We start from the raw sequence: 25,565 nt of genomic DNA, 5'->3' as shown, positions 1-25,565 counted from the left end.
GAGTTGACAATGCAAGCAGTAAATTTCTGGACCCTTTCTGGACTAGATGATGTTTTTGTAGCGACTTGGAAGGATGACCAAATAAAAGGAAGTTACAGCAGTCAACACAGGAGGTAACCAGTGCAAAATGCAATGCGAGTGACATTACTGATGTAAACTTGGAATGGGCTGTTCAGGATGACACCCAGGCCTTTAACCTGAGAGGAGGGGGAAATGGAGCAGTTGTCAATTGGGACAAAGGAACTGTCAGATTTTGTCAAAGTAGATTTCAGTTATATCACTTTTTTGTGTGAGAAAGTTGCAGGATAACCAGAATTTTATTTCTAGAAGACAATCAGCAAGGGAGGCTGGTGGGAAGATGAATGAAGGTTCTGCATAGCAGTGGAGATTTATGTTGAATTTGACAGTGGAAGGATACAGATGATAAAAAAATAAGGGGCCCTAGGACAGAACCCTGGGAAACACCTGTAGTGGCTGGAAATGGCCAGGACTGGAAACAGAAGGGGCCCTAGGACAGAACCCTGGAGAATACCTATAGTGACTGGAAATGGCTGGCACTGCAAACAGAGGGGGCCCTGGGACAAAACCCTGGGGAGAATCTGTAGTGACTGGAACAGGCTGAGATGAGAAACAGAAAGGGTCATAAGACAGAACCCTGGGGAATGAAATTGGTCATAACTATTTTTGTTTAGGGTTACATTGATACAAGGGATGGTCTTGTCCCCCCTTGTGCTTCCAGGAAATATATTACCATCACAAGGCATTCACAATAAATCTTAAAATATATATAGCCTTGTCAAATAACCTCCAAAAGGAATACCACATCCTTCATTCCCTCCAATGTGTGCAGGGTGTGAAGGTCCATTCAACCCCACTTGCAGCATCCTCTGTGGGTCTTGTCTGAGATCTGTGCAGTCCAAGTCTAGCTTTGAGATCTTCACTTTAACGACGAATCTAACAGATCTCATGGCTTTTTTACAGCTTTCACTTCAAATTTTTATTTGTGATTATTTGTTTATTGCATTAACATTTATTGTAATTTGAAAATCAAAAACCAAAAATATAATAGACGCTACAGTGACACTTCAAATGGCAGATCACTCATTTCAGTGTTTGAATTGAGGTTATTGAAGAAGATGGGGTCAAAGGGGTGGCTCGTTTCATCTCCACTCAACTAAAGGGAGAAAAGCTGAAAGAGGCAGTTGTTAGTTCTATCGCCATCCTGCCTGGAAGTGTTTTGTGTCTGAACCTTCACTTACGTTTGAAGCAAAGCCCCTTTTTTCCCCAGCTGCTTTAATCCCATGAACAGGTGGACACACACACACACACACACACACACACACACACACACACACACACACACACACACACTTGAAAGCAGAGGTAGATGCATGCAAATATTGATGATGCATACACATCTTACTGTATGGACCTGTTAGACCATCTGAGAACACAAATAAATACTATAAATACCTGAGCAGAAGTCCTTTATGCTTTTTTCTACCAATCAGCTGGTCTGACTTATCTCAACAGCAATTGGGGAACTGCACAAGCGCAACCGTGATTATAAACAACTTGTAAAGCAATCTTGCACATTGTTTTTATGATCGTGACAGTGCACTGGCAAGATCGTGAAGTCCACGAACTGCTCATCATCTGCGGTGAAGAGGAGATGCGGCGGCAGATTTCCAGAACCGTACAGGACTCTGTGATTTACGGGAACAGTGATTTCTGGGAACATCACCGGCATTTGGAGACATGGTGCACTTTTTGTGTAATGATGACATTGTCGGGGCAATGACGTACAATAGAGAAAAACACAGGCATGCAGCGTCCATGGCGAGAGCTCAGACCCGCGTCTGCTGGAAGCTTGAATGCACCCTAATGTCGAGCAAACATGGGTCCAAAAACCTGTTTTGACACACATGTTTCAGTGTGAAAGGGGTATTGTTCTGTCATTGTGTGCAGTGACAGCTACCTTTCACTTATGACCTTCACCACAAAAATTTTCTCGGTTCATCTTTGAGTCCAGTAGATTACTGCTTCAAATTTGAAGAAATTACCTAATGGAATTCCTGAGATATCGCATGTAGGGTGACCTTAACATTTGACTTTGACCAACAAAATCTTTAAAGTTCATCCTAAAGTCTCAGAAAATGTTTTAAAGTTTTAAATTTGAAAAAAAAAATTCTGGGATATCACAATCCCATTCACATACTATAATGTGCTTATACAAATTGCAATTTTGTAAAAATATTAAGGAACTGTTCGCCTGTTTTCAATAGTTGAATGTAATGTAACCGAGCTAGCTCTAGCTAATAAAACAAATTTGAAAAAAGCTGAATACTTAAAAAATAAAATAAAAATAAAGCTCAGAATAGAAGAATTTGATAAGGGAATGGATTCTGTAATAGAAATTATGACAGAGTTTATAATCAGGGAATTTTGAAAGGAACAGTTAAATGGTTAATGTGGCTCTAAGTTAAAAGGACTAAAAAAAAGCCAAAAATTGTACAAAGAAAATAAAAAATGAAGTTCAAAAATTTAAATGTTGCAACACTTTTTCTTTGTATTTTTGAGCACTTTTAAGAGCCTGCACCTTTCTTTTACTAAAGTATATAGATTGATTCAGTACTTCTTCTCCCCCCCACACACATATATTTGTACTTCTATTGAGTAATGCATGTACTTTTGAGATCTCTGCACAAAATATATTGTAGTGTTGTGTCAATAATACTCGAGCCTCACTGAGAGTCTTGCTGGTTTCAAGTACAGATAACTGTTGTGGACCACATGGGTGAGGTTAAGATTCATGACTCTGAGGTCAAAGACAGGGAAGGATGGGGGCAGCCTCGTGCTCTGCTCAGTCTCTAGGCTTGGGAGGAGGAGGAGGAGGGGGAGGAGGAGAGGGAGGAGAATGATTGTAGGAAAGCTGGGGTATGTATCACGGGAGCCTGGTGAGGTCCCTGGTGTGGGACATTGGGAGCAATTACTATGAATCTCACTTGCTAAAATCAAGAACAGGGAGTAACAAGAGAGGGGAGAAAGCAGAGGTAGAATCCTCCTTGGTGGACTCTCATCTGGGCATACATGTTGAAGCTGCAAGGGCTGTTCAACAGAGCCAGAGGGACTTTTCTACTGACATGGGGTGAGTAGTGCTATGGATGGTGGCTGCTGTCCCGGCCAAGAATAGAACTGCGTGTGTATGCTGACGAGTTTGGAATGTGAGGTGTTTCAAAGATGAAGTAAACAAGTGTAAACTGTAGTTCATGTCACATTGGTGAATCACCCAAAGGTAGCACTTTCTCCACCAACCACTGCTGCATGTGAACACAGGAGGAAGTTTTTTTTTAAACTGGCGTTCAATCTGGCCTTTGCTAAAACCTCTGGTTTGTGTCATTTTTAATTTTTTTTCTTCAACATAGCACTCACGTGTGTCATTGGTATTTCTGAAAGCATAGCTTGTCCTTATTCTGGCATATTCATGTGTGTTATTACATGCCAATTGTTGTTATGACCAGTGTTCTCTAAATTCTGACGTAACCAAGATATCAAACAGTGATGAAAAAAAACATGGGTGTGAGCTTAAGATACCTAATGAGGACTGTATGTTAACATCATTAAATCAATATATTTTCCACAAAAGTGTAGTGATATTTCAGCGTGAGTATTAATACATTTATAAAAAATACTCCCATAGATGTTGCTCTGCAGCTTACTGCCTCCCATGACCACAAGAACAAATTTGATGTTATGGTAACTAGATTTATTGTGTCCAGTAACAGTGTTCAACTGGGAATCTTTGTAATTTTGAATAAACTGGAACAGCAATGTCAAAGGAAACTACTGGATTTGTCTGTTGATTTATCGCTTGTATGTGATTCATATTATTAAACTACCCAGGTGGCACAGCAAGTTATATTTTTGACTATATTTGGAATTTCATTAAAATTATTGCAATATGCATCACATCATATATCGTATTGCAGTATAAAATCCCATTTTGACTCATGTGTTGTGAGATATGTCTAATCATGAGGTCCAATAGTGATGCATTGCAAGGTAAATCACACATGTTTGGTGAATATCACTTTAAAGTTGAACTGTATAGACCCAGCAGTGGATCAAGTCAAGAAGAAGCAAAATGCTGTTGATTTAAGTATGAATGAGTGGGCCTGTTTTCGCACAGTCTATGTCCACCCCATTTATGTCTCCGCCATTCATCCCCTGCAGCATGGCTTCATTATATATCTGCCAGACTGAGCGTGTCAACTCTCAGATTCTGGCAAACCCCCCACCCCTGGCTTCGGCTGGTGTATTTTTTCACGTGTACCTTTGTCCACCCACGCAGCAGTCTAATGTAAATGAACACATACCGTCACTTTATAAGACAAGTCTGTGCAGATCCCAGAGTCTGTAGAGCCTGTACTGGGCAGCGCTAGTCACGGTTAGCTTGTTGGACTGAACCTGAACCTGATCCAGGAATTTGAGGACGGAACCTAACTGCCGAAGCCAAGAATTCCTCACCTTTTGCTGCAATTTTTTGAGACTGGACTATCTGATTGACCCCATCAGCTGAGGGGAGCAGAGACTTTGGCTTGTTGACTGGTCAGTCAGGTTTTTGTCTGCTTTATCTTTTGCACTTAATTCCCATTCTTGTTCATTTTGTGTCAGATGTCTTTCTCTCTTTTTCATCATTGCACGCATAAACATCAGGCTTTTGTAATCCGACCAATATTCTTTTCCACTGAGCTCAGGATTCTTGACATTTTCCCTCTTCTCCTCTTAAGCAGCTCATCAGTTCTGGTGGCTTATCAGTGATGTCAGCATCCCACATTATCTGATACTTCAGCCTGAGGATGAGTTTGTTCTGACTATATAAGGCGTCTGTTTTCTTTCGGTCTGTTCTCTGTCTGCCATACAGCGGAAATATCTCAAGGGGCCTTTTTGCTTTGTTTTCAGTACGTAGGATCAGAGATGTTTATGTGCAGAGTTCTGCTGTAATGATCTGGGAGGTGGATGTGGAGCGGAGGGCTGCTGTAATTCTGAGTCTTTATGTCTACTGTCTGTGTCTCTAGAGTGTGAAGCAAAGTGACACCTATCTTAGCAGCTTTACCCTTAATTAGAGCATTGATGGCGTTGTTCATTATTTCCTTTATTTCTGCGGTTACTGGTTAATCCTCTGTATGGTCTAATGCTGAACTCATCAGGCTGCCATATATCTTATAAGAACAATGAATAGTTTGTCAGGAGTCACGATGTAAGCTTGGTCTCTTGTCATAGTTTCTTTTTAGTGCAAATTAAAGATTTGTGGACTACTGAGAATATGGCAGGGTGAGGAAAATGTGGATTACAAATGTTATTGCTTGGCGTCAGCCTCCGTTAGCGTCAAGCTAAATATATGTGGCTGGTTCTTTCTGCATTCTGAAGTAATTAAGAAGTGATGCAGGAAGGCAAATGACATCTATTTGTGAGTACTTGAAGGGAAAATGCACTTTTTAGTTTAAATATGAAACCGTGGTCATATGTTACTCGAGATTTGGCTTGGACCATGGCTTTGGGACTTAAACCATTTTTATTTGACTCAAACATTAAAGAATGATCTGATGCACTAAATGTCATTCCTTCCCCTCAAGTGTATCTTTACAAATATGTCTGATGAGCATGAGAACAGATACACTGCAGCAACCAAATGTGAATGTTAACGTAGAGGTTCGCGAACATGTTTGGCGTTAGCTCAGCTGAATTGCCTACATAGTATGTTAGCTTGCAACTAGCCTTGTGTGACATGAGTGATTTAATACATCCACATTCCTGTTCCATCACTCACCGACAGTATCACCACTGAACAACACACACAAGTAGCTAGTATTTGTTAGCTGGGTGGCGTAGCTAAGGTAGAGTATGAAGTGATTCAATAAGAAATACTATGATATAATTTACATTTATTCAACGGTAGGAAAAAATGTTTTGGGATAAGGCGCAATAGAAGTACATTCTGGTTATTGTATCAATTTACAGCTCAGGGGCTGTCATGTTACTCAGTGAGGGAGGTCATGTTTCAATGGCATTTTTCGGTTGGCAGGATTGTCAAGACTATGAGGCTGAGTTTCATCAAGGCTGGGTGTTGCATCTCTCCAGCTTTCAGTAATTTAAACAAAACCAATCATGCAGCTTGAGCAAACAAGTGTGTTGGTCAAATGTGAAACCAAAAAGGTTTTTATCCTGCTATAATTCTTGCTCCTCATAGGAAATAAACACAGTGAACAGTTGTGTGTGTGTGTGTGTGTGTGTGTGTGTGTGTGTGTGTGTGTGTGTGTGTGTGTGTGTACAGGGATATATTTGCTTTTGCTGCAAGGGGAGAAACCCCTTTCAGGGTAACAGTGTGATTCATGGTCCTTCTCTGGCTGGATTTGGATTAGTCCTACAAACCCTGCTTGAAAGTTATTACTTTATAATGGGAACATGTAAGCAAAGGCCATGTGCTTTTCATCACTCCAGGAATGACAACTGCTTAATGAAAAGAAAAAACAAGAGAATGTTCAGCAGAGAAAGAGAGAGTGTGATGTTTGTTAATGAGCAAGTGTCGGCATGAATTTGAGTTTGTTTTCACATTTACTGTGATTTGTTGTCGTATCTTCTTCTCTTCCCTGAGAGGGGTCACCGCCGTCTCTGTTAAGGTTATGTGAGTCATTTATTCCCTCTGGAGGTGACAGCGATGCAGCCAAGTTTGCATCATGTTTTCATCCTGACTTTTCCATTCAGGAGCAATAAACTATTCCAAACCATACTTGGTTAAAAATACCTCAAAAAATTGATTGAGATGTAGAAGAAAAACAGGGAGGGAGGGAATGAAGTTAACAGATGTGGAAAAGCTGTTGTACACTTGATTTAGCTCTATTAGCATCCACTGAATGTGTCAGCCTGAGCATGACACCACTCCTAAAAAGTTTCCTTTTTTATCCATGCCTGGAAAAAAGGCTCAGGAGGAGTTTTCTCCAGGGGTTAATTTGAGCCGGATCCTGCAAGATCCGGCACCTCTGAATTTTGGCCTCCCTTTGTTCCGGTAGTTGTTTGGGCAAATCCGGTACCTCTCATATTTTTATATATATATGAAGACGTTTTAAAAATGTTTAACATAAAATGATAATGTGCATATATTAATTTACAGAACAAATCCTAAGAATTTAATGTTGTTTATTAAGCCTTAACGTCATTTGAAAGGGTCAGGGATCTGTTGATGCACTGATGCGAACAAACCACGCCCCTGACACAGAGAAAACAAACAAAATAAAACTTCTGAAATTCGCTTCATCTGAGGAACAAGCAGAGAGGAAAAAACAGACACTATTTCAACGCCAACATGTGTTGTGTTCTTTTTATAAAAGAAGGAAGAGTTGCATGACGCTTCAAAACGAGTCAGAAAAGCCACATGCGGCGACGAGGGCAGCTGCAGAGCTCATGTTGATTATCAAAATCAGCTGCAGCAGGAGGCTAGCACCGCCACAGCTAGCCAGGATCACCTGCAGCTAGCCAAGCTGGGTCTCATGTGATGTGGGGTGTTTTGGACAACTAAATGATGAGCATACTGTCTATTAATAGGCCGCCGTGCCAGTCTTTAAATACCGTAATAATAATGGAAGATTTGTGTGATTCATTGTGAGCTCTGTTTGTTTCACAAGTTAGACCTGTTGAGAAATGAATTGCTGACGGCATACTGTAAGTGCCACCTGTGGTGATGTGGGCATTTGCCTGTGCTGCGCAGAGTAGCCTAAAATAATTGTTAATTATCTTCATAACATTTATACCATGGATATTATTTGAAATTGAGGCTTGTAAGCCCCACAGTATGGCAAGTGGGCATTTGTATGTTGTTTTCAGCATTTTTTCTGAATATGTTCTGGGACCTGTGCCCCCCTCTCATCCCTGAGCTGTCATATGTACTTTGTGTTCTGGCACCTTATGATTTACAAATTAAGCACTAGTTTTCTCAACTGTGTTTCTCACCTCAACACCTCTTTGATTTCAGCTCCAAAGAAGCCTAAATGTCATGAAATGTGGCTTGTAAAGGCACCGTGTTCTCCATGGTGTGCCTTAAGAGCTGTAACAGCAGGACAGAGCCTGACCAGCTGGCTAATGTGTAGAATCTAGGACATGTTTGTGCTGCAGAGTTGAACCAGTCACCAGACAGCGCCGGAGCGTTTATGTTAACTTGGAAATAAATTCAAGAAATCTATGAATGTGTGAGAATAAACAGAATCAGCTCCACAGGAGGAAGGTGGAGGAGGAAGGTGTATGATTGATAGTGTATCATGGCTCAGAGCAGTTGTCTCCTTGGTGTAATACATTTCTTTTTTAGCAGCAAACTCTGCACATCTGCTGTATATCACAGGCATGCTAGGCAGTTCAAAGATAATACTGGCCATATATAAGCTGTTCAGTCTCTTGGTATGTCCTTGCACTGTCTCCACTATGGTCGGCAGAGATTTGGAAAGAAAATAAACAACCCAGCTGGGATAAATCATGATACATACATGCTATCATTGCAAACTATTTCAAGTATATCTCATAATACATTGAACTTTATGCTGTCTTTGTCATAGCCGGTGGAAACATTGACATCACGGGTCAGCTTAGCAGATTATCTGCTAATTGTTTACTCCAACAAGCAATGGGTAACTGCTCTTGATCATCCATCCATCCATTTTCTATACCGCTTATCCATTAAGGGGTTGTGGCAGTGGAGGCTGGAGCCTATCCAGCTGACATTGGGCAAGATGCGGGGTACACCCTGGATGGGTTGCCAGTATGTCGCAGGGCCTACTCTAAATCAATCACAAATCATTACTGACTGCATCAAGCATTTCAAATGTGTCAATTCAAATAGATGAATCAACTTTGGGGATGTAAATCTTAGCAAAACAAACACAAATCAGGAATTTCCCTATCATGATAAGATGTTGGTGTTTTTCCAACTAAGAAACATCACCAAACCTATATAAATTCTTTCCCCTCTGACTTTAAAATAGTTACCAATCCCTTGATTACCTCTGGGTTGGATTATTTCAGCTCACTTTATTTAAGTATGAGCCAGACATCTCTATCCCATTTGCCGTTGGTTCAGAATTCTGCTGTCAGAACAGGCACTAGGAGAACACATCATGCCCATATTAGTGTCGCTTCATTGGCTCCCTGTCAAGTGCAGGACAGAGTTTAAGGGTCTTTTATTTGTTTTTCAAACGCTGCATGGCCTGGATCCCCAATACGTTTGCAACCTACTTCCCCCCCTTTCCAACCCAAGAACTCTTAGATCCTCAAACCAGATGCTTCTGACGGTTCCCCGGCCTAGGCTACAAGGAAAGGGGAGTAGTGGCCCCAAAGTTGTGGAACAGCCTACCCTCCTCAGTCAGATGTTCCTCTTCTATAATCACCTTCAAGGCCAATCTTAAAACATAAAAGTTGGCAGGTGTCAGTTCCCCGTGTATGTTCTTTTGTCTTTTTGTCTTTTGTACAGCCCTTTATAATCGTCATCATTCAGTTGTCCAGCACTTTGGTCAACCTCAGTTGTTTATGTGCTTTATAAACAAATTTTATTTGATCCGAAGGTAAGTACAGGACTTTAAGTCACAGATGGATGTAACAATCAGAGAACCCTCTGTTCCTTGATGGAGCTTGGTGCACCAATGGGCACCGGTGTATTTGCTAGTTAAACAGTGCAACCAGCTTCGTCTGATGACTTGGCCCCTAGGAACAAATGCCAGTATTACATGTAGCAAGTGAATATCTGGTCCAAGACTTTACTTTCAGTCTGCCACTTAACTTTAACAGCTCAGGTGGCAACTTAAGATGTTCGTGTTCCATTAAAAGACAACAAATATGTGCTGATTGTTTCAAATGTTGCCAATTTATGCTCAGTTAACAGTTAAGAACCACCACAACAGCTTTTTTGAGATGACATACATTTTTCCAACCTTGTGCTTCGCCCAATGCGTTCCATCTCTTTTCCTCTGAAAGCTTCTCATACAAAAAACTGAGAAGTCCTAATATTTTCTGTCTTGCCTACAGATTCTGTATTGTATGCAGAATCTGTTTATAGAGATTGATGAAAGTGCTGTGTTGGTCAGAAACCACCATTGACCCCTGTATAAAGCCTTCACATTCCGAGATAATTTCTGCAGATAATCAGTTCAGCACAGTGTTGCCAACTCCTCAGTAAGGAAAGTAGCTATTGGCTGTCCTAAAAGTTGCTAGAAGTCGCTAAATGATGTCATCACCTAATTTGCATAATTGGCCAAACTGTAATGGACGGTGTAAGGAAGAGGAACAATGTCGTGTGAGGGACAAAAAGTGAGTAAAAAACACCCCAAATATAAATGACTATGGCATAAATGACCCCATTGAGACAATTTTGCGGAGTTGCAGAGGGGTTGTTTTTTTTTGGTTGCTTTTGTTTTTGTTTTTACTTTTTTTAAAGTTTTGTTTGGTTTTAAACAACAACAAATCACAGTAACACATTAACCTTTTAACTGTAACATTTTGTACACACTTTGTACAATCTAAATCTAAATGAAAATGAAAATCAACCAGCGCCGGCTTCGCACATGCGTGATTCATTTGCAGTCTGGATGCAGAGGAGGTCATGCGTCTCCTCTGACTGCAGCTGGGAGGGACTGCTGTGACGCGTGAGGACTGAGTGCTGTGGGACGGGGGAGAGGCTCAGGGCAGCACACGCTGCTCGTTGAGAAGAGTAGGTGATACGTACTTTAACGTCAGAGTCTCCAAAAGTCTCCAATGACACCACAAAAAGTCGCTAGATTTGTCGCTAGTCGCTTTTTTGAAAATGAGTCGCTAGAGGGGTCTGAAAACTCACTAAATATAGCAACAAAGTCACTAAGTTGGCAACACTGGTTCAGCACAGGCTTGAATGGACCCTCTAAAGGTCAGGAAAGGCAAAGCAGACCCAAAAATTGGCCTGATTTTTCTCCAGTGAGCTGCTGTCACTTAAAATAGAAGTGAAGCATGAAAACCCTCACACAATGAATGCCCAAAGCTGTTCAAGGACTGCCCATCTCAATGATCCAGGTGGAACTCAATATTCAATGAAAAGATGTCAGACAGAAAATTGAGTAATAGGCCTTAAATAGTCCTGAAGAATTCTTTTAAAACTTAAATTTTATTTAGCCATCATCTACAAAGTGTGTGGCAGCAATATTTGAGTTTGAGAGGTAAAATTGAATACTTGAATTCCAGCCCTTCACACGCACACACACACACACACACACACACACACACACACACACACACACACACACACACACACACACACACACTTGTATTTCTACCTACCTCTAGCACAGTACCTTAACCATCAAAATTAAAGGCCTAACCCTGACCCTATGAACAATCTTGACCTTCAAAGAATCCTTTAAAATTGTCTGAACCAAACAAAATACTCTCTCCAGAGCTGCCTTTGGCCAAAATGGGCACTACACAAAACTTTTTAATGAGTTTTGTATGTTTTTTTGAGGTATGTTTTTTACTGTGGGGTCTTGCTTTAAATTCCTCACAAGATGGTGATATAAGGCCATAGCTCTATAAATAGTTGCCTAAATCTTGTGTTGATGAGACTATAACCCATCCATCCATTCATTTTCTGTACCGTTTATCCATTGAGGGTTGGGGGGAGGTTAGAGCCTATCCCAGCTGACAATTGGTGAGAGGCAAGGTACATGCTGGATGGGTCACCAGTCTTTCGCCAGCCCACCGGAGCTATTAAGGGTTCAGTATCTTTCTCAGGGATACTTCAACATGGTCACCGGGGAGAGTGACGATCAAACCAACATCCCTTCGGTAGCTAGACGGCCGCACTACTTCTGAGCCATGCCACCCCTGAGGCTATAACCATTAACTTTAATAAATGTCTGTCAGCTGGTCATTTTATCGAACCTGTTCATCAAAGTTGGATGCAGACTCCAGCAAAACATGTCTACAGGACATTTATTCAATGGCGATGTCTGCACTGAAAAAAAAACCTGAATCTCCAGAATGAGAGGCCTCTTTTTACTCTTCACAAATGACCTGACTTGATATGTGTAGGCAGAACAACAGCACGGGGGCTTGCACAGTTGCACCGCAATTGCACATTAAAATGAAGCTCCAAGCATAACATGCACAATGTTTGTTCTGCGTTTTGGAAGGGCCAGCTTTGGTCCTCACAGGTCGAAATGTCCAAACAATAGTTGTGTTTTGTCAAGGGTTGGTTCAGAAGAACTGAAAGATTTGCTTGTGGACACACATGAGAAGCAGCGGCATAAACATGACTGACTAACACGTTAATTATCTGCTTCTTGGCTCTGAAGTAGACGTCGTTTTTGTGAACTGAACCAACTGAGCTATTCACAGCAGTCAGGATCAACAGTATGGTGAATTATGTGATCATTTTGTTACTGAAACTTCACTTTTCTTAATGGATTAGGTATTTTTGCAGTCTAACAGGAAGTTACATTCACAGGTAAGAGGCGTTGTGGTAGTCTAACTGGTAGTTAGCATCACAAGGATGAATAATTGTACTCCAACAGGAGGTTACCATCACAAGGATGAGGTATTGTTGTAGTCCAATAGAAAGTTAGCATCACAAGGATGAATAATTGTACTCCAACAGGAGGTTACCATCACAAGGATGAGGTATTGTTGTAGTCCAATAGAAAGTTAGCATCACAAGGATGAATAATTGTACTCCAACAGGAGGTTACCATCACAAGGATGAGGTATTGTTGTAGTCCAATAGAAAGTTAGCATCACAAGGATGAATAATTGTACTCCAACAGGAGGTTACCATCACAAGGATGAGGCATTGTTGTAGTCCAATAGAAAGTTAGCATCACAAGGGTGAGATATTGTTGCACTCCAAGAGGAAGTTAGCATAACAAGAATGAGGTATTGTTGTAGTCCAACAGGACAATAGAATCTCCATTGGTTTCCTTGTCCAAAGGCCAGTTGAATTATTACAAATTATTTTGATCATTGAAGAAATTATGCTGAACAAATGTTGACCAGACTCACATGTTTTGTTCAGCATGATCATCTTCACCAATGAACACCACTTTGATGATTTTTGAAGCACAAGTGCAACAGTTAGGGATACAAAGCTAACATGAGCGAACACAGACGCATGACTTCACTGTCACCACAGCACACTTCTTCTGTTTTGCAATGATGTTTAATGTCCTCAAAACCTTCGGGGGTCTCCTCTAGCCACTTTTTTGTTAGCATCATTGTGAAGACACATAAACATATAATACATTATATTCCATTATAGGGACCACAATGGAAATAAGCCTGGGGACTTTATTGCGTCATCCCTGACTATTTATGTATTTTAACTTATGACACAGATTGCTGTTGTCATATTTTCTAATTACAAATATCAATAATCAACATTTTAAAAGTTTATAAGTGCTGTATTAACTGATATATTTCATGCAGTAAAATAAAACTTTGAAAATATCTTTAGCTTGCAGATCTTACTTCAGGAATTTAACAAAAAAAACCACTACCTTGGAGATGAGGGCACCAGACATCGTTCTCTGTTTTTTTCCTCAGTGTTAGGATTCATTCTCATGCTCTTTCAAGCATGAACACAAACTTTCCCTATGGCTGGCATGCAAGGACATTGCTGTTAAGCCTTGATTTGCAAACGGTGGCACTGAATATAATCAGAAGTGTTGCAAAATCCTACAATATTAAGATTTTTTTTGGCAAGAGCACTGGAATACCCACTGGTTGATGAAGGACTAGTGGGTGTATACATCTCATTTTACAACAAGGCCCTTTACTGGGTTAATTCTGCCTTACAATGTCTCATAATGACACATTTTTTAAGATCATAATAAAAGAATGCCAAATGTCTTTTAACCTTACTAGAGTCAATATCACCATAAGGTGGATTTGAGACTTCACCATTTCTCTGAAAAAAAACGAGATTTTATATACATAGTAATTACAAAATGTACATTTTCAGAAAGCTATTTTGTCACTTTCTCAAAAATATATTTTAGTTGATGGGAAAAGTATTTGGATAATAATGAAATTATGGCAAACTCTTGGTTTCTCTATAAAATATGCAAGAGTTGCACTTTCTTTTCCAAATAAAATATAACAACAAAGATATCTGATCACACTTTCAAATAACACTATTTGGTCGTCATTTGTTTATAAAGGAATCACACTAACGATTTTGCTAACTTGTGGAAATAATTTACTTTCATATAACGGGAAAATAACAGGGTGGACAGTGACGCGACAGGGTGGACCTTGGGGATGACAGGATGGAAATATCATTGAATTGCCCCAAAAATGCAATAAATCGGAAATCAACAACAACAACAAAAATGCCAGAGGTCCTTTTTCCATGTATGGAAAACTTCTACCAGTTGAACAGACTGGTTTTGATCTACTCTACCTGAATGCTCCACTGAATATAGATGCCCAAAATGAGCCATTAATGTGGCCTTCCATTGATCTCTACATCATTCTGCACAGTGAAAGTCAAACATTCAACTGTAGGACAAGAAGAAAAGTGTTTTTAAGTAGAGAACAGTAGATTTGAAAAAAAAAGGAAAACAGATCATGACAAAAAGATCACTCTCTCCCTTTCTGCATGGTTCAATGGTTCATGGTTCAATTCTGCAGTTGCGGTTCCACAAACTTCCATGCAGATGCGTCGATCTGTACAGCACGCTTGTTCAGAGACTGTGGTTCTGATCTAAGGCAAGGTACCTTCCAGTCATGGTACCAACAAATGTCATCTCGGAGACTTGGCCAATGAAACTTGTTTATGCCATGGCGGTGCATACTCTTGACTTTCACACTGTACCCTTTTGCATCCATGATGACACCTGGGTATGCTTCATTGTCGTAATTAACAACACACCACTCTCCAATGTGCTTTACCTCAATCATTTCTGGTCTCCTAGGATTATCTGGTGTTTTTCCACGTGCTGGGGACTTGTGAGATGAAACAGAAATATTAGCTAGAGTAACCTCTTGAAAGTTAAAGCAGGGGCAGTCCAAAACACCTTCTTTCCTTTTACACAGACATGAAATGTCATTTGGCCAGGTGATAGACTGATAACTTGGTCAGTTGCGGTCCCAGTAAACTGGGCTTGTCTTATCAAACTAGGCATGCTGATATCAATATCGCCAAAAAAAATTATTGTCCATTCTTACTATGTATAATATGTACTGTTATAAAATGTGTGTAATAGCTGTTGTAATATTTGTAACATTATCAGCATGTGGCCTAAACCATGTGCATGTCCACCCTGTCATGGGAAGCTTCCTGACAGGGTGGACAATGACAAGGTGGACATTTTTGGCTAATGTTAGCATTTAATGAGCACATGGTGAACCTTCACTTAACAACATGATTAAGTTAGCAAGCTGACTGTGTACTGTTCAAGAAATATGTTCCAAATTTCTGAAAGGTTTTTTTTTTATATCAATTGATATTTCACTATGACTGAGTGGACATATTAAGATTGACAACATCCAACTACACACATAATATGATGAAAATGATAAAACTTAAGTTTAAGCTAGCCACTGTGTCAGCTTTCAATTTGCAGAGTCGTGTGTGGGACACATGCAAAATCACATACATCCAATGAAAAAAATTGGTACAAAATGAAGGAAACACATTTTATGAGATTGATATATGTGCAAATGTTTGGCCACTTATGTTAAGACCTCAGAGTTTCATTATTCTGCAATATTTTCATGATGACAGAGTGATTCTGATCAGGACATCAAAGGCACTTTATTGTGATATTGACCCACTAATCTTGGGAAAAAAATGGAATTTCTTCAACTTCCACAGTTAACATGGTCCCTGCTGTGGTCCCTCCTGCCAGTCTGAGGTGATTTTGTCTGCTCCCCAATAGCTGAGTACCACCTGGATCAGGAACAGACCTCCTTGGGCCCTGATGATTATGATGGATGTCTCAGATCAACACATTAGCAAACACCTACAGCTGGCTATTCATCAGTAGGTTGCTCCACTGCACTAATCCAGTTAGGAGAGCCCACATGGAGAACACTGCAGGAATAGAGTGTACGGGTGTATCTTATCATCTATTAATCTTTTGCTGACACATGACTGTGGTGAATTGTGAATTATTCTCTTTGAGACCAGCAGGGACCTTTCTTAAAGAAACAAATTAAACAGATGCTGGGACCACCAACATGAAAATACGCTTTACAGCTTAAGTCAGGGCATCTTAAGGCTGAGTCTCAGATAGGCACTTTGACTAGCAACGCATGTGTAGAGTGACGTGGCACTGCCAAGTACAGGTCCTTCAATGGGTCAAGTTTAAAATGCTCATGTCGGGGTAAAATTTGCATTGAATTGCCACTCGAGTGTACTATGCGGTGTAATTAATTAATCGTATTAAAGTGACAGCCCTAATATATATATATATATATATGTATATATATATATATATATATATATATATATATATGAACCCATTTTTATTAGTCCAATCAGGAAATTAGGAAAATTACATCACAGTAATAATCCTCATTTACACAAATTCATCCTGAATGTAAAAGTCAAGTTTCATCTGAATCTGGTGAACAGAGAGTAAATCACTGCGATTGTGGTGTTTTCATGCACAAAACCTGTAATTTAAAGACAATTGAAGTAGCTGAAATTAATTGCGGGATTATTTTATTTACATAAACTACACAAGTCAAATGAATTATATGGCCCACTTCGTGTATCTTACCTCTGTAATTGTCTCCACTTTCACATCACTTATGGTGAGAAAATCACTCCACTAATGTTTTTTAACAGCTGTTTTCAGAAGGCTGACATATTTTGTGCTGCTTGCTATGATAAACGCTTTTCCCGTGTGTGTGTGCGCGTTTGAGATGCTGGAATCAGTTGAGACAAAGTGGATGCAGCAAAACGGAGTTAGTTTCAGGTGACTTGAAAAGAGAGATGCCGCTTATTTTGGAAAAGTGTTGCTATCAATTTAATTGCGTTCAAGGAAATAAATGTGGATCCTTGCAGAATGCGTCAGATTTAGATTCTTGTTATAAATGCCATAGTGAGTATGTATCTTCATCATCAGTGTTGGTTTAGTTCATGTCACGTTGAGAAACATCATGATAAAGTATGAAATGGAAACTCATTTTGAGGCATGTCAGGTACTATTATTAGTTCAAGGGTACATACAAGTATGTTTTACTTGGACAAAGCATTTATATCCACTTTCCTTCACTGAGAGCATTTACAAAAGCAAAAGTCTTTAAAAGGCTGTGATTCTATAAAGAGAGCTTCTATATATGAATATAAATGACAAGTTTCCATCTTGGTGTGTATTAGTCATCTTTCAGTCATTCTTAATTGGGTTTCCCACATTGTTGAAGATGACAGGTCATGACCACCGTCAGCCATCTTACAGCACTTGTGCTGCAGGTGCTCATCTTTCAGTGCGGAAAATATAGAATCCAGATAAAACGATCGATTTGATCTGCAAAGAGTATAAATTACAGTATCATATGCATTATCTTCAATTACAAGCTGTGTTCAATTTCTTCTTTTGTTTTTAGGTAAAACAGCAAAGAAATCCATATTTGAATGAATCTAAAGGGTACAAAATCAAATAAATGATGAAGGAAAGTGTGTTCATGATAAATCATCAACTATGTGGTTAGTGATGTCACAGTTTTGTGATTTTAAATCTAGTTTAATTGCAAAAAAACAATCCAGCTTTGAAAGATGGGGAGATGCTTGCATGCATTGCTTCTGACTGAAAAAAAGACATTCACACATGTACAAATACGTTATTTGAAAAATAATGACAACAACAACAACAATAATAATAATAACAATATTTTTTTGCAATTGTACAATTTTAAAGATGAGAAACAAACAGTCTGTCAGGGTGGACATGTAGCACTAACCAGTAGATTAAACATGATGGAACCACTGCAAAAAAAAACAAAAGTATGAGGAGTGAGGGACATGATCAGGTCACAGGTCACAGGTCACAACTGGACTGGTGTGTTGTTGCATTAAATCCCTGCTGCTGTACCTGTGTGATCAGTATGTACTGTTCAGGCCTGTGTGGACTCAAGTGCATCATAGGACATTGTTTGTGTGTGTGTGTGTGTGTGTGTGTGTGTGTGTGTTGAGTAGTAACCAAACACCATATAAGCACAACCCTGAGGCTTTGCACAAACACACGGCTTTAGTAAGTGTGTTTCCATTCAACACAAATTTATTTCCCTAGTGATTCCACATGATGATTTTTCCATGAAGCTGCATGCATGCACACACACATACACTCGCAAGCACTCACTACTATATGTTACTGTCTTTGTGAGGACACGTCATTGATATTCATTCATTCATACACAACATTTCTTTTGTTGTAATTGAATCTTAATCCACAATTCTGATGAAGGAGTTGAAGATGGAGGCAGATAAATGGTTTTGTACCCTCAGAGAACAGAAAATTGGTTTTAATATATAATGGTCGCAAAATCAGTCACAAGAGTGGTTTGGTGTTGATTTACACTTAATAGTCAAAGTGACACAACACTGAAAATTGTGTAGACCACCTAAAAAGTAACAAAATAGACCAATAGACTTAGGATTTCCTTTGATAGTCAATAGCTACCCAGCAATAGCTACCCTGATTTGTATGTTAATCATACATTAATGCACGTCAATGATATGATATTATAAGTTAATAATCCATCCATCCATCCACTTTCTGCTGCTTATCCTGTTAAGAGTCGCGGGGGGGACTGGAGCCTATAGCCTGGATGGGTGGCAGGGCCAACACATAGACAGACAACCAAAAACCAATTTAGACTATTCAATTAGTCTCTGCTTGCATGTCTTTGGACTGTGGGAGGAAGCCGGAGTACCTGGAGACAACCCACACTGGCACAGGAAGAACATGGAGACTCCACACAGAAAGATCCTGTGCCCGAGCTGGGGCTCATACCTTCTTGCTGTGAGGCAAATGTGCTGAACACTGCACCACCGTGCCGCCCTCAGTTAATCATATTACCTCAAATATCATAGCAAATGTGTATTTGCTAATGGACTTCCACTGTTATCATCATAACTTTTATGGAACAGGAGGTTATTTTCATGCCAAACAAAGCAAGTTATGAAGACAAAAAAAAAGAGCCAAAGTTCAAGGTCAGTACTATACAAAGTCTAAAACGTTAGCTTGACTTGCGGGAGAACTACTCATAAAATATCTTTTCTAAGTTATAACCAGCTAGTTAACTCATACACAAAAGTAAATGGATTTGGATTTCAAGGATATACACTTGTGTGAGTGACTTTCCTCACTTTAGGAAACTTTGCTATGACAAGATATTTAGCTAGCACAGGGTAGCTAACAGTAGCCAGCTTTTAACTAGCTACTTGTCTTTTCCAGTATCGCCTCAACCCCAAATGCTATGGTGGTCATGAGTCCTAAGCAGACATTTGTTTGACGTCTTGGACTGGTTCTAAATATTTGTAGGAAGGTCGGTCCATACTTTGTTGATGGCTTCTGTGAGTCTATAAAGACGTGTTATAATTTTGCTAGGTGTTTTTACCACGGATGTGTCGAATGCTCCCCGGAGAGTGAGGTGAACCCCGCATCCAATCCTTATGGGGAACTCTTCCATCAGTTTTCCTAACGCGTGTCAACCATAAGGTTGCAGCATGGCATGAGGGTGGTTGTGATGTGGGAGTGTGAGTGGGCTGCTCTTTGTAGATCTGACCAGACCGTTATGGGTTTTCTATCCACGTACAAAAAACCTGAACGTCTAAACCCTAGAGATGCACTGTTTGGCGGCCGCACAAATGCGATGAAACTGTACCATCAATGCACACTGATGAAAAAATTCACTACTATGACTTCACCAGCCTCTACCCTACAGTGCAGTCTAAAACAACAGTACCCTACAGGCCATCCTGAAATAATTTAAAACAACTTCGACGACATTGAAAAATATTTCGGTTTCATTTAATGCGTTGTGCTGCCACCGCGAGGGCTTTTCCATCCCGTCCTCCCTTACAGGGCCCACACCAAGCTTATCTTCCCGCTTTGCTGCACCTGTGCTGAGGAGCTAAATCAGTCGAGCGAGTGCAGCAGCAATGCCATCCTTATACAGATGCAATATCTTCTGAGTTGAGTGAGGGCTTAAGAAGCATTTCAGCATAAACCCACCAACTATGCTGCTCTCTACCTCAGCTGACTTTCTTTTCGTATCTCACCACCTACTCACTCTGCTCATAACGCCAGTCTCATTTCCTCATTCAGGCCATTCGAAATTGCTTTCATTTCAGTATCCCTTTTATATTTGTTTCAGGGCCAACATCATTCTGCTGTCTCAGAGCCAAATGTTGCCCAGGCATTTCACCTCGGGTGTTACAGTAGAGGTCTCATCTTTTAGTGGCCATTTTTGAGGTCCTCAGAAAATGGTGGTTTTAAAATTGTAGAAAAGATTTTCTGAGAAGAACTTTGAGAAGACAAACAAGATTCTGGAGGGCTCTGATGCTGACTGTGATGCAGTCAGAGATCAAAGAGATCAAGTTTCTGTGCTGGGATATGTAGTGTGAGTAGTTCATATTGTGCTTCACTGGTTGGACTTTCCATATCATAACTGGAATAAGCCTCAGGAGGAGATGAGGTGAGGAACAGAGATTTTACATCACAAACCTCCATCTAATCAAAAGGAACATTACAATGAACAAACTTGAGATAACAAAATTGCTGGTCATTCTAGTTTAAACCTGATCCATGAGATCTGATCGCTCAGACCACTTCCAGAGGTTGTATCACCACATTACTTTAGTTTTCACCAATGCTAATTTGTCATGAGAAACACTCAATATTTCTATTAATCTGTGAAGATTAAAAGAAAGATTATTATTATTATTATTATTATTAGAAGAAGAAGAAGAAGGAATTCTAGGAATTTTCTTGGATTTGTCTTTAACAAATGTATGTCACAAAACTGCCAATGAATAGAATGAATACATTTTCCAGGTAAACAAGCAAGCTTTAGAGTAGGCAAATAACAGAAAATTTAATCAATAAATGAAAGGAAGAGGGGACCAATATGTGGTTAAAGAACTCACAGGCTAGTGAGAGTTGGAGGTTGTAGTTTTTATTGCATTCTTCTTCTCTGTACAATTCAGGGATAAAACATAATGACAAAGGTGCTCATGACATATAAGGAACTCAATTTAGTTTTCAGGAATCAGTTTTTATGTTTTAAGACATTTCAAATAATGGCTGTTTTTAATAAGTAGGTCAGGTGTTGGATCTTTCACAGGAGAGAGAGAGATGTTCCTCTTTTTCAGATCAGAGAAATTGGCAATTTAAGGAACAACCAATAATGTCAATCTTCCCAAAAAGCATCAGAAAATGTCTAGTCAGAAGAGAAATGTTATGCTGTTTCAGTGTTTTGGTCTCAGAAGGAACACTTGTTGTGGTCTCAACTAAAGCAGAGAAGACTTGTCTTTTTTTCGACATTGCTGTTGTGAGGCAGCAGAATCTCAGGCTGTCAGGTGAGCCCCATCCAAGAGCACCGATGGAGAATCCGCACCAAAGCCTTGTGGAAGGAGGCCAGAAAAATGCTGGTTCCCTTGGCGTTGAGGTGAACCTTGTCAGGGAGATATATTGACCGATCATTGAACCTCAGGAAGGGATGGTCAATCATTGCACCCCCCAGGTCCTCAAAGACCGTCTTCAGGTGGCGGTTGACAGCCTTCCTGTCTCTATTGATCTGGGCTGGATGTCCGTACCGGTATTGTGCCCTCGCATTGATAGAGGAAAACGCGATGGCCATGGAGGGTAAGTCCTGATGCATCTTCTTCAGGTCCCTCTCAACCATCGATCCCAGTTCCTTACTGGACACCAGTCCCAGATCGTTACCCCCAGCGTGAAAAGTAATACATCTGGTGGGCTGTACTTCTTCAGCTCTGAATAAAAGCGATGCAGGACGCCACTCTAGCGCATTCCTCCTTTTCCATGCCAGAAAACTTTGGCATGAAGTCCCAAATTCAGTCCATACTGTATGTGTTGAAAGCTGCTTCCTCTCCTCTGCGGATGTAACTATCCCCAATGATCCATATCTTGGGGACGTTTGGGGCCTTGATCCTCCTCATCTGCGGATAGGTGCGGTGTGGCATAGGCTCTGGCGACTCCTCTCATAAGGACCTCCATCCGGGCTGATGAAGAACCACTGCTGCCATCTCACTGGAAAAGATTCCATGTCAGGAGAGGTGCAGTGTGGCCTGAGCTCTGGCAACATCTCTTGGAAGGACCTCTTTCGGGGGGGACCGTAACTGCCATCTCACCAGATTAAGTCTGTCTAACATACATATATATATATATATATATATATATATATATATATATATATATATATATATATATATATATGTATAAATATATATACAAATTATGTATTATGAGAATTTGCAAGAATTATGTATTTGATCTCAGAATTCTTTCTTTGATATCAAAAGAAAGAACATATATACATAAATATATATATGATATATATATAGGATATCTATATAAATATATAGATAGATAGATATAGATATATATATATAAAAATATCGAAAGAAAGAACATATATACATACTGTATATATGTGTATATATATATATATTTATATGTTCTTTCTTTCGATATCAAAGAAAGAATTCTGAGATCAAATACATAATTCTTAGATCATAGTCAGTATTCTTTAAGTGACCTTTCTGGGTAGTGTGACATCACACACACCCCAGCCACTGGCTGACTTAGATCTCTGATGTCATGTCATCTCAGTCAGTGGAGCAGACTGTCATCTTTGATCTCTGACTGCATCACAACCAACATTTCCTGAGGACCTCAAAAATGGCCACTAAAAGATGAGACCTCTACTGTAACACCCGAGGTGAAATGCCTGAGCAACATTTGGCTCTGAGACAGCAAAGCAAATATGAAGCAAATATGAAAGGGATACTGAAATGAAAGCAATTTCGAATGGCCTGAATGAGGAAATGAGACTGGCGTTATGAGCAGAGTGAGTAGGTGGTGAGATACGAAAAGAAAGTCAGCTGAGGTAGAGAGCAGCATAGTTGGTGGGTTTATGCTGAAATGCTTCTTAAGCCCTCACTCAACTCAGAAGATATTGCATCTGTATAAGGATGGCATTGCTGCTGCACTCGCTCGACTGATTTAGCTCCTCAGCACAGGTGCGGCAAAGCGGGAAGATAAGCTTGGTGTGGGCCTTGTAAGGGAGGACGGGATGGAAAAGCCCTCGCGGTGGCAGCACAACGCATTAAATGAAACCGAAATATTTTTCAATGTCGTTGAAGTTGTTGTTAATTATTTCAGGATGGCCTGTAGGGTACTGTTGTTTTAGACTGCACTGTAGGGTAGAGGCTGGTGAAGTCATAGTAGTGAATTTTTTCATCAGTGTGCATTGATGGTACAGTTTCATCGCATTTGTGCGGCCGCCAAACAGTGCATCTCTAGGGTTTAGACGTTCAGGTTTTTTGTACGTGGATAGAAAACCCATAACGGTCTGGTCAGATCTACAAAGAGCAGCCCACTCACACTCCCACATCACAACCACCCTCATGCCATGCTGCAACCTTATGGTTGACACGCGTTAGGAAAACTGATGGAAGAGTTCCCCATAAGGATTGGATGCGGGGTTCACCTCACTCTCCGGGGAGCATTCGACACATCCGTGGTAAAAAGATAGATTGTACGGTAGATTGTGCAGGCCTTTCTCAACACTTTCACATCATTCATGCAGTATTTGCGCATTTCAGTTTGAAGGTCATACGTTTCATGGTGCACAGTACCACTCCATAAACTTTTTCTGGTCGCCGACACTCATTTTATCAAAGCCATAGAAAGATGGGTCGCGGTATTTACCCTTGTAGTATTCTGTGGCCCTGGTGTTAAACAGGTGTGGGAAGTACCCCTTTTCTAAGTTTTTAAATCCTAGTTTTTAAATTGCATTGGAAGAAAATAGAAAGAGTCGATCCATCTCTGATTGTATGCTTTATCATTCATGTGGATCACTCTACTGCCACGCATCGTGACAGATGATGCAATTCCCCGCTTGACGAAATGCTCTAATAGGATGTAGTTGTCAAAACCTGAGGCATTGTGGGCTATAAACATGAATCCGCGAAACTTGGGCCTTCTGCAATGATTAACAAATACCGAGACGCACCGTGAAAACTGAAAACTCTGAATTACAGATGCGGCTGTCGTCCGTGCATTTTAAAGTGGTCGACGCTCGTTCTTTGCAATATGTAAAGCACACATTGCATAAATATTTGCAGTTGTGCATTAGTGGAGCATCATAAGTGTTGTAGCAGTAATTACAGACATAAGCAGCTCCGAAAAAGGCTGTTACATTGGTGATTAAGTAGTAATGATTATCATGTAAATAAAGCCAGATTGTGTTTGATTTTAGGGTGGTGTCAGTTTGGAAACATTGTAGGCATTTACGATCCTCTGTGTGGTGGTACATCACTATTTTGGCGTTTCCTACAGATTCGAATCTGGACACTGCTTGTGAGGGGTTGAGACCGACTGTCGCATGCAGATACTCAGCCTGCGCCAGTTTGCCTGGATCAGACGTTGAGGGATTGATAGCATGGGCAATGCATAGAGAAAAGCAAAGACTGTTGTCCTCTATACGGTTGTTGGGGTTAAAGAGGGAATTTGCCTTTTTAGAAAGAATCTCATCATAGAACACATACCCCAATTTCAGACGCCCAGCCCCGGAGTGTTTTTTTGCAACTGTAACAATGAACTTCAATTCATCGTCAGTCATGGATGTGTCATTACTCTGAATAGACTGAGTGACCGCTTCTATAAATATATCTTGGCTGTATTCGTCGTCGGATCGTAACACAGCTTGCACGTCGCTTGCCCTCTCAAAACAACATTTAAAACACTGCCAGGTTGTGACATTTCTAATGCCTGGCCAATCACCCCGGATAGTTTATCTCTAACAATGGATGGCACATGGTCGGTGCTGTCGACAACTACATTCCTGAAATCAACTTTTTGATGCAGTTCTACAGCATTAAAAGGCCTGATTTCCCTCACATCTGCTTGACCATAGCCACTTTGTCTGGCAATGCTTGTAGAAGGGATGTTTGGTGTGTTAATACTGCTACGAGCGATGAGTTCAGACCTCTGTGTAATGACAGCCTGTTCAGTATGTTGTGGTTGTTGAGATGGTACGGTACAATGCACAATCATCTCATCCTCCCGCTGCAGATGAGACGGTCCTGGGGCCTCATGTATCAATACTTGCGTGGATCTCATACTAAAAAACTGCGGTCGCAAGAATTGCGAAAGTTGCGTACGCACAAAAAAATCCGCATGTATCAATATGTGCGAGTGCCAGAATCCACGCACATTTCCTTGATACATCCCAATCAGCGTGGAATTGAGCGCTGATGTCGGAGCGACTGGGCCCACCCCCATTACACCCATCTTTAAATATGCAAA

General features: G+C 40.4%; 1 protein-coding gene across 1 annotated transcript in view; it reads left to right on the top strand.

The window, feature by feature from the left end:
* Positions 1–2,967: 2,967 nt before the first annotated feature.
* Positions 2,968–25,565, top strand: part of pde5ab (phosphodiesterase 5A, cGMP-specific, b) — an 86,885-nt gene continuing 64,287 nt past the window's right edge. The window contains exon 1 of the mRNA XM_086196891.1: positions 2,968–3,148. Within this exon, the coding sequence (XP_086053017.1) occupies positions 3,144–3,148 (5 nt within the window). The 5' untranslated portion in view covers positions 2,968–3,143. The remainder of the gene's footprint in view (positions 3,149–25,565) is intronic.

The sequence above is a fragment of the Aulostomus chinensis genome, chromosome 24 (genome assembly GCF_037954235.1).
Source record: "Aulostomus chinensis isolate RoL2024-O1b breed Wild chromosome 24, RoL_Achi_v1.0, whole genome shotgun sequence".
Classification (NCBI taxonomy): Eukaryota; Metazoa; Chordata; class Actinopteri; order Syngnathiformes; family Aulostomidae; genus Aulostomus; species Aulostomus chinensis.
The sequence above is the reverse complement of the archived record's forward strand: the minus strand, read 5'-3'. Positions and strand labels throughout refer to the sequence as shown.